Source organism: Medicago sativa, chromosome 2 (genome assembly GCF_051527215.1).
Source record: "Medicago sativa cultivar Bolivia chromosome 2, Bolivia_mono, whole genome shotgun sequence".
Lineage (NCBI taxonomy): Eukaryota > Viridiplantae > Streptophyta > Magnoliopsida > Fabales > Fabaceae > Medicago > Medicago sativa.
In genome coordinates this window covers 74,063,621-74,077,450 of record NC_140750.1, presented here as the reverse complement: position 1 = coordinate 74,077,450, position 13,830 = coordinate 74,063,621, and the positions used below count along the sequence as shown (strand labels likewise).

Below are 13,830 nucleotides of genomic sequence, written 5' to 3'. Positions count from 1 at the left end.
ATTGACACCCCAATGTCACCAAAGTGCTACCCGACATTTTCCCCTTACTTTCTTTCCAATTGGAAAGAAAGCGTTTTTTGTGAGGAGCTTGCTAAAATAAACTAGGAAAATGTTAACAAGTGCCCAAAACTTTATCCTATAACCTTAAGGTGTATAATTTCGATGTGGCAAATTGTGTGCCTAATTTGATGCTCATCTCAAAATATGTTGTATCTCTCTATTAAGAACAAAATTAACCAGGCCTACTCTTAGCCATGTCACTCTTTTTCAAACTCTTTAAGAACAAATTATATAAATGTGTGAATGAATCACATTTCTCATTTCTTCAAATTACAAATGAAAGAATGTGTCATTCGCCATGCTAAGCCAAATATAATTTTTTTTTAAGGAATGCTAAGCTAAATATTATTGAAATCCTCTAAGAAAACTTTGTATTGTAACACTTAACAACGGTTCAACATCTTATAAATGAAGAGAAAATAGTTTTGTTCATCCCTAAATTTATAACGAATAGCCACAATAATTCTTCAACGTAAAGAAATTATAAAATAGTTTTTGATGATTATGCATCTTATTAGTCAAAATAGTCTCTAACATTAAAATATTTCCACTAACGTCATGACAATTGGAGTTTTTTAACAGTTGAAGCGTGATGTGTTAACGTGCGAAGGGTTAAAATAAGGAGTATACATGAAAGACGTAAAATATTTTAATAAAAAATAGAAGCATTTGTTTCATCATAAACTACTTTGATTAACGAAGTGTATAGATAGTAGGGTTAATATGTGTTTACCCCCCTGTAATTTGGGTGAGTTCCGATTTTCCCCCCTGTAAAAATTTTTGTTAAGATTCCGACCCTGTAATTTGAAGATTCCGTCGAAAACACCCCTGGTCGAATCTGGCACACGCCAGGTGCTGATGTGGCGCACCACGTCACCTTTTTATGATGACGTGGCACACTGACTGTATAATTATTTTATTTATATTGTACACATGGCATTTTTTATTTTTTATTTTAAAAAAATTTTAACATTTTTTTTTAAAAAAATCGAAAATAATTCTTAACAAATAAAAAAAATGAAAAAAAATTCTGAAAAAATAAAAAAAATACCGAAAAAATTAATAAAAATGAAAACAAAAATCTGGAAAATTTTAAAAATAAAAAATAAAATCTGGAAAAATTAAAAAAAATGAAAACATTCGGGAAAAAATTAATAAATTTCGAAAAATTCATATTTCCAGATTTTTTTCAATACCGGAAAAATGAAAACAATTCTTTTTTTTTTTCGGAAAGTACTTGTCTTTCAACCGTATAACATGATTTATATACCGGTGTCAATCAATATACATTGTATCCTGTTATTCGGACATGATTTTTATAAATATGATTAATCTTGAAAATTTTGAAAATGATCAATCTTGAAATTTTTGAAAAAAGATTAATCAGCTCTTTGGGACTGGTTGTTTCTTTTTAAAAATGTCCTCAATTTTCAATACAAATAAAACATGTAACACATCGTAAATATTAAAAAAATTCCAGATTGTTTTTATTTTTCGAAAAAGAAGTTTTTCAAATTTTCTCAACAAAAAAAAATCTTGAAAATATTTTTATTTTTAAAAATATGTGTACAAATTTATTTAAAAATTTAGGAAAATTCAGATTTTTTTTCATTTTTTTTTTACGATGTGTTACAAATTTGAGAATATTTTCTAATATTTAAAAATTGAGGATAAAAACAATCTGGAAATTATTTGTATTGAAAATTGAGGACATTTTTGAAAAGTACTTTCTGAAAAAAAAAATGAATTTTTTTTCATTTTTCCGGTATTGAAAAAAATCTGGAAATATGAATTTTTCGAAATTTATTAATTTTTTCCAGAATGTTTTCATTTTTTTTATTTTTCCAGATTTTATTTTTTATTTTTAAAATTTTCCAGATTTTTGTTTTCATTTTTATTATTTTTTTCATTTTTTTTAAAAAAACTTTAAAAAAATTTTAAAAAATTATTTTTTAATTAAAAAAAACAATTTTAATTAAAAAAATATTTTTTAATAAAAAAATAAAAAATGCCACGTGTACAATATAAAAAAATAAAAAATAAAATAATTATACAGTCAGCGTGCCACGTCATCATAAAAAGGTGACGTGGCGCGCCACATCAGCACCTGGCGTGTGCCAGATTCATCCAGGGGTGTTTTCGACGGAATCTTCAAATTACAGGTCGGAATCTTAACAAAATTTTTTACAGGGGGAAAACCGGAACTCGCCCAAATTACAGGGGGGTAAACACATATTAACCCTAGATAGTATTTTGTTAATTTGTTACATTGAAAGAATATTGTACTACATCCGTCCCATTTTAAATTACCTAATTTAAAAATATATATTGTTCACATGACTTGTTTGATCCTCTTTTTACACTCATATATAAAAACAAAATATAACATACAATATGCTATGTTTCTTCAAAAAAAAAAACATACAATATGTTATGTTGAATTCTTTCCGATGAATATTTTTGAAATATCAAATTTTCATAATTTTTTTACTAAATTATTAAAGATATTTAAATTTAAAATTGTGTATTGATAGAGTGAAATATGTCTGATAATATGAGACGAAAGTATATTATTGAAAAAAATTAGTACAAAAATTATCATTAAATATTAGTTGTTGTATATATACACAACACAAGCAGCTTGGTACCAGTAATTCCCCACACCTACAGTTGTACTACTACGTTTATCCCTCCTCGTCTAGTCTAGTCTAGAGTCTAGTCTGACACGAATATTTTCTTCCTTCCTCCACCACCAAATTTGTTTTTCTTGCTTCGCTACGCATCGCATGCTGCCGCGTATGCAGTACATGCCATCATTACCTCGATTTCATGCTGGCCCACCTCCTCACATACAGACAAATAGCACTTTGTAATTGTGAGCTTAAAAAGGGAACTTTTGATTGTATGGTTTCTTTATTTCTCCATCCATTTCATAATGAGTGTCGTTTAAAATTTATATATATATATATATATATATTAAGAAATGCACTAATTAAAAATAAAGAGAGAAATTATTTTACCAAATTATCTTAATCAACTATTAAGTTTGTTTTCATTAAAGAAAAAAAATACTCCCTCCGTCTCATAATATAAGCAAAAAAAAACTCATCTTCTTTGTCCCAAAATATAAGCAAAAAAGATAAACTTTTATCCTATTTAATCTTGTTTTTTTTAAAAAAATATTTTTTTCAAGATTTTTTTTTGTTTATTCTCATAAAATTAAATGCAAATTACATTTAATTTTCTTTCTCTTTCATTTTTTCAATAACCAATAGCCAATAAAAATTGTTTTTACATATTTCTATAAAACTTTTTACAAAGAAAACACAAAAATCTATACTCCAAATTCTTATGTTTTAGTTTTATTAATAAGTGTGATTTTTTTTCTTTTCTTATAATTTGGGACGGAGGGAGTATTTTAGAAGTAGTGTATATAATATTAATTGAAGAGTACAATTGAAAAGAAAAAGTTATTATTGCATTGGAAACTGAAAGTGACATTCATTTTAAAATATTTTTTGCTAAAACGACACTTATTTTAAAACGGAGGGAGTACTTTTATAATTGTAATTGATTGATATTTTAAAATTTATTTTAAGCAATTTGTAAAAATAATAATATGATATATAAAGCACCAAAATGCCAGGACATGCAAAAGTAAGTTTATGTCTATAACAAGTTCTACTTGATCTTACAATCAACTTTTCACACTAATTTTTTTTCTTTTCTCTTTTTTGTTTTTGCAAAAATTATTCCCTCTCTCTTACATTCTTCTTTTTCCGGAATGTCATGACCCGCGACCATAGGCTAAGCGAAAGAATCGCAACTAATTTTCATACGTTGCTTATCCAATCCTACTCATAATTCAAAACAAAATACTTCCTCCTTCAAAAAAAAAAAAATTCAAAACAAAATACGGATACCACTATCATTTACATTAAAATATTTGTTTTTTTGTTTTTGAAGGGTACAAGAAGATAAGATAAGTGATCACTATGTTATTTAATAGATTGGCAATGTCGAAATCGTTATGTTGGACGCTTTTATCCTCTTTGAATCCGTGACCTTGTAGCATGAAGTATTCATATCAAAATAGTGAGTATTAAACACAAGAGATATCTGTAAATAAAAATTCAGGGTATTGACATGATGTTGTATGCTTGAGATTTAGTGGCGTGCTACTCTTTATGTCTTAAATTCAAATATTTCAAATATTTCAATCGTCAATAATCCATGTGTTGATTTTGTTCATATAAAGCTTTGTTCTGCTTTCTTGACTAGGTAAAAAAAAGGTTTGTTCTGCCTTCAATTAAATTATTGTTACCGGATAGTAGAATTGGTCTTCAAACTAGTTAATTTTAGAATCTAATACCAAATTTCTAAAAAATAATAACGAGGATTAAAAACCTAAAAGATATAAACTCATCTATATAATATAAATTTAGGACCTATTTCATGTCCCATTATGGAAGTTATTTTCTCTTCTTTTGGTTATGACATGTGGCATCATAAACTAATAAACCCCTCAAAGTATGGTTATGACACGTGGCACCATAAACTAAACCAAGCATTCTTATGCATTTGATATTTATTGCTATTATTTTATGTTTATTTTTTTATGAAATATTCTAAATTGATGCATTGTTTTTCCAAAAATAATACTATTATTAATATGACATGAACCGAAAATGGCAATATACATTTCATATTGATTAAAATATTATTGATATGATTTGGTCAAAGAATTATGCATTTAAATATTTTTAACATGATATCGTTTTTTTTACATGACCTATGTTTATTTATTTTTTAAAAACCGAGTTAGAAAATGTAATAAAAAAATACAGACGATTTTCGAAATATCCCAGTTAAAAACTCAAAATTCAAAATAAAACTAAAATTATTAAATAACTATTTTTTTTCCAAAAACAAATACTTTTTTTTTTCTTTTCAAATTCATATTTAAGTATCGGTAAAAGAAAAAGTTTAAATATGTTTATTTTTAAGTATGGACAACCGCACATAAATGGGTGATTGGCAAAGAATATCAAAAATATGAAAACTTATGATTGTATTTAAGGACTTTCTAAAATAAACGTTAAACCTTCCCTAAAAAAAATGTAAATCACACTCTTCATCTTATTTAATGCTTTCTTATAATCCAATCAAATTGAATCATGACTCATTTCTTTTTTATTAGCCAATCAAAATGAATCATGTCGCATTTAGTTTTCATAGACCAATCAAAATTGATCATTCCATGATTTTTTCCCTATATATAGATAATTTTTTTCCATTATTTTCATATGTCTCTTCCCCCATTTCTTCCCCCCATAAAAAAATTCATAAAAAAAAAGAATTTTCTATGTTTTTAAAGCATGGAAGTTTTTTGTCAAAAAAAAGCATGAATGTTGAATCACTTTGTTGTAGATTATGGGGTTGATTTTAATTTTTATTTGTATCTAATTGTTAATTGCTAATTCTACTTTCTCAGGGTCCCATTGGAGAGCATGTATCTCCATTCTTCAACTTCAAAGCGTTCAAAATCAGCAATATAATTTTAAGTCGAAGCAATGTTTTGTATTTGATATAGAATCAAGATGTTAGAGTTTAGATACGTTATGTTGGTTGAATATTACTTAATGTATTGATCTGTCGAAAAACTAATCTCAATAAATTGATTTAGCTTATCCTAAAAAAAAATATTGATTTAGCTTTTATCTATAACTATTTTATAAATATTTATCTTGCATGAACTCTTATTTTATAAATATTTAGCTTAGACTTTGTATTACACATGAACTCTTATTTGATAAATTCTTAACACATCTCCCGATATGTTACACAGCATACTAAATGGTTGCATGCAATTGGTTCAGATCATCTAATTTGGACAAACCATTTATAATAAGAACACATTTTAACTTCATCATGATTTACTCTGACGACTTTTCATTTATCACAGTTTCTTCAGTAGAATGTATCAAAAGCTTCAATCAGCCATGGACCAATGGACATGGTTTCTCGAGACACATAATCGCGACTTCTAACTCTAAAGGAATCTTCCAATTAATGTAATTAATGGTTTCTTTTTGCAACTAATTAATAACATTTGTCATTAAAAAAAATCATTTGTTTTATATATTTTTTTTTATCAATTCAATATATTAAAGATATCACTTTTCAACTATGATAATGAATAAAATATTATGTCTTTCATTTGTAAATAGTATTCAAGATAGTTTTTGTATTTAAAATAGCAAATTATATTTATAAAAAAAAAAGCAAATTATAGATATTTTAAGCATATTTTTTAACGAGCTTTTTAGGCTAAAAATTTATTAAGAAAAAAATGACAAATAAAAAAATTAAAGGACATAAACCTAGCCAAATAAACAATTATGGACATAAACCGAATTCAAAGAAAGAGGCAGCATAATCTTTTCAATTAATTTCAATGATTGTCTTTGTCCCAATTATCTTTACTGTCACCTTAAATTTCATTTAAAAATATTATGGCATTTAATCAAATTAACTTTACACTTAATGGACATGAGATGAAATTAATTTGCGATGAAAATTTATATGTATGCAATAATGCCTTAAACTTTATTGACATTTTTCAACTCAGTATAAAAATTTCTTATACGTAGCAATATCATAACTAATTATAGTTTACATATTTTTTGTTTTGCATCATTAGAATTTATATAAAATTTCGTCTGTAGTTTTTCATGTGATTTGAAAAATTTATGTGCTAAAATTAATGTTTTCTCTCTCTCTCTCTCTCTCTCTCTCTCTATAAAATAAAAAAATAAAAATTAAAAAATATTGATAGCACAAGATATGCAAAAAAGAGATAAAAAAAACAAATATATCATGTACCAATTTTTTTTTTTGAAGGATTACATGTACCAACATAGTAGCTATAATTTAAAAAGGGAGCAAAAATTAGTAGAATCAATGTCTATATTTCACATAGGAAACATCATTCAAAGCAAAACATTTTTGTTTTTCTCTATAAGGAATGATTTGGTGGTGTATAAAAAGCATTGATTAAGTTCATATTATTTCTTTCCATAAAAAAGTTCATATTATTTGTAGAAGCAAGAAAATAAAAAACAAGGGTGATAAGAAGGGTCAAAGAAAAACGTTTTTTTCTTTATATATAAGGAATGATTGAATTAATGGTACATAAAAAACATTATTTAAGTTCATATTATTTATGAAAAAAAATAAAAACATTTGTGATGAGTCATGAGAAAAAAATAAATTACTCATACTTTTTTATCTACTCATATGTTTTTAAAAACAACTTAATACTTTTATTTTTCATTTTCACATGATGTAATTTTTTTATAAAATATATTATTAATTATTTTTGCAGTAAATTTTGGATCCATACGTTAATGTAGTGATTTTCTTGAATTTTTTCTAGATATTGATTCTAATTTCACCATTCTTCACACAATTCAGATATTGAACCAAAGAATTCAAAATTCTTTTCAATTTTATTGTATTTTTTAGTTTTCAACAATACTCACTATTTTTTACAAATAGTGAGTTTCAACAATACTCACTATTTTTTACAAATAGTGAGTATTGTTATTTCAAAAAACAATACTCACTATTTGTAAAAAAAAAAAAAAAATACTACTCTCATTTTTCAGTGGGTCCGAAACCATTAATCTTAGAGTTTGCTTGATTTTGATGTATCAAATTGTAAGAGCATCCCTAATGGAGACCCCCAATTTTGAGTTTTTAAACGGGTCCCACATGTACACATCATTCTTTTATAATTTTTTAGTAAAAGTACATAATAAATACTCAATCACTCCAATGGAGATCCTCTAACAAAAAGTATAAATGGTTCCCACCAATAACTCTTCATCATTTATATTTCAACACTAACATATTATTTTAATAAAAAGTATTGTCGGGTCCACTTATGAACTGGGGGTCTCAAGTGAGACTCTCGGTATTAGAAGACCCTAAAAAAAATTCCCCATGGGATACCTATTAGTTACCTGATCTTAAATGGTGAAGATCTCACCGTTGGGGATGCTAAGCATCTATTTTTACTAGACATCTATTGTCACCGCGTATTCGATTAGTACACATGTTTGTCTTCATTTTCAGTTATTGAAGTGTCATACAAGCACATAATAAGAAATAGTACGAAAATATTTGGGAAGAAGAATATAATAAATTGTACGAAAAATAGAGAGAAAATTAAAAGGCGCTTTTATTTCTATTTTGTCAACTAATCATAACACATTGGCGTTTTTCCATGGTTTGTTCCCTACCAAAGACCAAAAGTGAAGGAATTTGAAATAAAATAAAATAAAAATTTAATTTTTTAATTAATATAAAAAATTAAACAAATGACATAAAAAAAGCTAAGAAAGCAATTCATCATAATGTTCAGAGTTTTGATGGAGTATACAATGAGTTGGATCATCACATTTTGTTAAGATAATCCTCAAAAATGACATAACACCATATTTTGACCCAAAATCTTAAGACATTAGGTACATGATCCAACATAGATGTTTAACTTGCACATGACACATTAACTTCTCCCTTTTCAGTGTGAGATTTCTTGTATTTGTGACTTGGTGAGATTGTCTAATAAGTTCAGAGGCACAACATCTTAAAAAAGGTGGGTTGATAGCGGTTTCAAAGAGGGATGTTTTTTTATTTCATTTATGAGAAGAGAGAAAGTAAATTAGACAAAAAATAAGTCAATTTAGGTGGGCTAATTTTGCTTCTTCAAAAATAAAATGAAAAAGGAATTTGAACATAGAGAAATAATAAGGGAAAATAATAACTTGCTGTTAGTTTTATGGGTTTGTTTAAGGATTTGGAGATTACTGGGTAACTATACTGCCAGAATATTACACTTATTAAAAAAATTCCATATCAATTTTAAATGTATAATAAACATTTATTTTGTTAACTTAGTATTACACATCTACGTTTTCCTTTTGTGAGATCCCGCAAAAGACCAAAGGTGAAGATTTTTTTAATAAATGGATAGAATGCAAAAGCATAAAGAGAGAGGCATGACGTCTCAACTAGATTGGCACTTGATAACTAACTTTCTTCTTTGCTCATACTCTAAAAAAGGATAAGAAATTTGAAATAATAGATGTTAAAAAAAATATTGTCATGATAAAAAAATTGCACGAAAGTGAATAAATCAAAAATATAAAATTTAAGATAAAAAAAGATAAACAAATGACATTCAAAAAATAACAAAATAAATCATTATAATGTTGGTACTTCTCATGGAGCTTACATTGGGGTGTATCATCGTATTAGACTATATGAGAAACCTCCCAAGTGAGATTAATATTATATCTTCATTCAAAATATCTAGGCACGTAGTGTTATGCAGTAGGTTTGCATTGGATTCAATAAATTTTTAACTTTTTTTTAAAAGAATAATATTTTAACTCATTTTCCAATGCAATATTTCTATTTTTATCTTCTTGACCAATGTCCTAAGGGCACGCTTTAACATTTCCTTATAATTTATGTTAATTAAATTTTATTTATTTTTTAGAATAATCGCGAACTAACTTCTTTAGCCAAATCCTCGTGAACGAACATGGGTACAGAAGTTAGTTCATGAGAGTATGATTCTCATTTTGAAACGTGGAATATAGAAACTCTTAACAAAAAAAAATTATGAAAATAGTGCACACTCGCTAGGAGGATGAATAATTTTATGTGTCTACATAAAAATATATGGGTGTGTGGAAAGGAGAACAAATTAGATATTTCAGAATTTAACTTTTGGTATACTGCAAAGTTGGAACGAGAAATGGGGAAAGCATTATTGTGGGTAAAGAGTGGAATAAGGATATTATTGATATAAAAAGGTTGGGAGATAGGATCATAGTCCTAAATTTTGTAGTGGAATAAGATACCTTTAGCCTTTGTTTGGGAGTTTGGAGGGGATGGGAGGGTTTTGGAAAAAAGGAAGGAGCAAGTGGAAGAAATAGAAGACATTGGGAGGAGAGGGCTTTGGGGGTTAATTTTTTACTCATAATAAAAAATCCCCCTCATTTGGGGGAACTCAAAAATTGTATTGGGGGAGGGTTTTGGGGGGTTATGGATGGTTTATATGAATTTTTCAAAACCAATCTATGTTGTTATTATATTCTTAAAATTAAAAGTATATTAATCATAAGTATTAGTTTATCATTCTCTAAAAAACTGTTCTTTCAAAAAATGTGAATTTTTTGTCCATTTTTCTATATATTTCCAACCCCCCAAAGCCCTACCCTCCCTTCCCCTCCAAACTCCCAAACAAAGCCTTAATGTTATTAGTGCTTATGCACCTCATGTAGGGTTAGAAGAAAACCTTAAGTAAAGTTTTGGGAGAATTTATAATACTTAGTGCAGGATATACCATTAGGAGAAAAGATTTTAGGAAGGGATCCAAATGGTCATGTAAGGAGAGTTTTTAGAGTGTTTATACGGCTTGCATTGGAAGGCTTCATTGCACGCCGCCTGGTATAGGGGAGCTGTACTACATGAGGATAATGTTGACCGTTCAGAAGGGTTGCATGGGATATAGTTGCATAAAAACAGTTAATGAACATACCTATGACACGTTCCAGGAAGCATGCTCTGCTTTGGGATTACCTGATGACGACAGAAAGTTTATAGATTGTATAACGGAAAATGGTGAGTTGGGTTCGGGTCAACAACTACGTTGGTTGTTTGTGCATCTCTTAACCACTAGCACAATGATGAGCCCTAATATTGTATGGGATGTGACATGGCAGTTGCTGTCCGATGGTATCTTATTTGAACGTAGGAGGCATCTGAATGTTCCGGGTAATATTTATTGTACTTATTTCGAAATCTATGTACCATTTTGTTTTGTGTAAGATCTGATTTTTGCATTTTTTTCTCGGGCTAAAAAGGTCCAGTTTAGAAAAATGGTTAACATACTCATGCTCAAAGTATTGTATGCCTATCTCCATAAATAAATTTATCTATTTAAGTAGTAATAATAAACAAACCCAATAGTCTTTCAAAAAAAATAAACAAATACACTATTAAATATTTTTGATTTGATGAGAATAAGTTTATACAACAATATATATATATATATATATATATATATATATATATATATATATATATATATATATAATACGAGTGTATGCACGTAAGAAAACATAAGCTTAAGTAAAACAGAGATAAATTTCAGGCTAGCTAAGAAAGTAGGTATATAGCTTTCCACTATGTATATCTTGATTAATTTGTTCACATTATCTGTTCATTAATTGATTAACTTTTCACATTATCTACATTAGTTTCCACTCATGACATCATTTTGTAGAAGTTCCTATATCTATTTCTTCTGTACATTTAGTAACTAATGACTTGGGAAATCCTTTACAAATAAGCTTATTTTTTTAGTTTGAGTTAAGCTGAAAGAAGCTTTTATCGATTAAGAGTTGAGTTGTAACTTCAATATCATTTTTTTCATTGCATTCCATATAATTCTAAGAACTTACGCTGTCTACCCACAAGAGGCTACAATTTACCCTATCATTTTTAGTTTTTATGTCAAAGACAGAAGTGAAAATAGACATGTTTCAACACATAATGATACGTTTAAATATAAAGGCTTCTCATATAAAGCTAATATTTTTTTCTTTCTCTTCAACGTGCACACAGATGCATGCAAAGATGTTAATATTAATTTTGTAACTTTACATTTAATATACAGATCTATGTATCAGTGAAGATGACTTAAAGATCCTGTGTTTGATTCAAATTGAAATGCTGCTTCAGGAAAATGGACGGTCGCTTACTGAATTCAAATCTATGCCAAGTCCAAATGCAGCAGACATGCCAACGTTCACAAACAAGCTTATCGTTGATGAGCTAAATTACAACAAGGATGAACTGGCAAAGACACACGCTGACATGTTATTGATGCTGACTGATGAACAAAGATGTGTGCATGACAAGATCATGGACTCCGTTGGTTCTGACGACGGTGGTTTCTTTTTCTTATATGGTTACAATGGTACTGGAAAAACCTTTATATGGAAAACATTGTCCACTGCTGTTAGATCGAAGGGGTTAATTGTTTTGAATGCTGCATCCAGCGGTATAGCGGCTCTTCTATTACCAGGTGGAAGAACCGCACACTCAATGCTGACAGTCACTGTTGAGATTAGTGAGGCATCATCTCTGACCATGGATAACAATAATCCAAGGGCAGACCTGGTGCATGCTGCTAATGATGCACCGTTGGTGTTTTGATGCAGTTGACCAATCGATGTGTGATATCATGTCCAAGAATGATCCCGTTAACGAGTTTAGACCTTTTGGTGGAATGACGGTAGTTTTAGGTGGTGATTTCAGGCAGACATTGCCTATTGTCCGAAAAGGATTGATGCAGGATATTGTTGATGCATCAATCAATTCATCAAAGATATGGGCTTATCGTAATGTGTTGAGGCTCACTGTTAATATGAGATTGGGTGCATCTTCGGTACCTGCATAGCAGGAAGAAATTGCTAATTTTGGCAAGTGGATACTCTCAATTGGAGACGGCAACGACACTTCAGATGAGAATGGTGAAATGAAGGAAGAAATTCCTGAAGATTTGCTCATATCCGACACAACAAATTCGTTGATGTCACTAATAGACTTTGTACATCCCGATTTGAATGATAAAATTGGTGACCCACTCTTTTTCCAAGAAAGGGGAATACTCGCACCAACGCTTGATTCAGTTGAGCATGTTAACGAATATATGATGTCACTGATTCCATGTGAAGAGAAAGAGTATTTAAGCTCTGATTATGTTTGTCGATCGAGCGAAAATTCTGATGTCCAGAGCGAGTGGTTCACAACGGAATTTCTTAATGGTATTAAGAGCTCTGGAATTCCAAATCACCGGTTGAAACTAAGGGTAGGATGTCCAGTTATGCTGATAAGAAACATCGATCAAGCCAATGGACTGTGTAATGGTACGAGGCTGACAGTTACTCATCTAGGGAAGAGCACGATAGTTGCTACCGTCATTACAGGAAAAAGGGCAGGTACCAGGATATCCATTCCCAAGATGAATCTTATTCCGAGTGATCCATGACTACCCTTTAAATTTAGACGCAGGCAATTTCCATTGACGCTTTGTTTTGCAATGACGATAAATAAAAGTCAGGGTCAATCTTTATCTCGAGTGGGAGTTTATCTTCCTAGGCCCGTGATCACGCATGGACAACTCTATGTCGTTGTCTCTCGAGTTACTTCTAGAAAAGGTTTTAAGCTGCTCATATTGGACAAAGATAATAATGTTTGCAAGGAGACCACAAATGTTGTGTATGGTGAAGTTTTTCAAAAAGTATGATCATTGATTATGTTTTAGAATTGTTGTTGCTATAATTGAGAAAACTAAAGTTGCGTACTGTTTGTAAGTCATATTTTCTTTTTATTTCGTTGTAAGGCGTACTTGTCATTGCAGGACATGTAATTTCTATATAAGCAGATCCTCCTGCAATTGACTTTTAATTGATGCACTTTTCAGGTATAACAACCATTGGACTTTTTATTTTACATCGTTGTTACCCTAAAATACAATATTTACATTAGACCATTGGTTTTGTAAAAAATAAAAACAAAGAACAATCAACATTTGTGTAGCATAAACTATGTTTATACACACCCGTAAAAAATCTAACATTTGCATTCACATATTGGATCTCTACATCTGACACTGACTATTTTATA

The 13,830-nt window shown here is 29.0% G+C and overlaps 1 protein-coding gene across 2 annotated transcripts; it reads left to right on the top strand.

The window, feature by feature from the left end:
- Nucleotides 1–10,579: 10,579 nt before the first annotated feature.
- On the top strand, nucleotides 10,580–13,611 carry LOC146950619 (uncharacterized). 2 transcript variants are annotated; one of them, XM_085741574.1, is made up of 3 exons: nucleotides 10,632–10,758; nucleotides 10,860–10,911; nucleotides 11,816–13,611. In XM_085741574.1, exons 1-3 carry the CDS (start codon nucleotides 10,756–10,758, stop codon nucleotides 12,355–12,357), a joined length of 597 nt encoding a protein of 198 aa, XP_085597700.1. In that variant the 5' UTR covers nucleotides 10,632–10,755; the 3' UTR covers nucleotides 12,358–13,611. The 2 variants fall into 2 exon arrangements, with proteins under 2 accessions (XP_085597699.1, XP_085597700.1); XM_085741573.1 differs by having other exon boundaries at nucleotides 10,580–10,911.
- The last annotated feature ends 219 nt before the right edge of the window (nucleotides 13,612–13,830 follow it).

Coding starts and splice junctions, on each gene's coding strand:
- LOC146950619 (XM_085741573.1), top strand. CDS start 10,605: ATGAGGATAATGTTGACCGTTCAGAAGGGTTGCATGGGATATAGTTGC. Junction 10,912..11,815: donor GAGGCATCTGAATGTTCCGG/GTAATATTTATT, acceptor TTTAATATACAG/ATCTATGTATCAGTGAAGAT.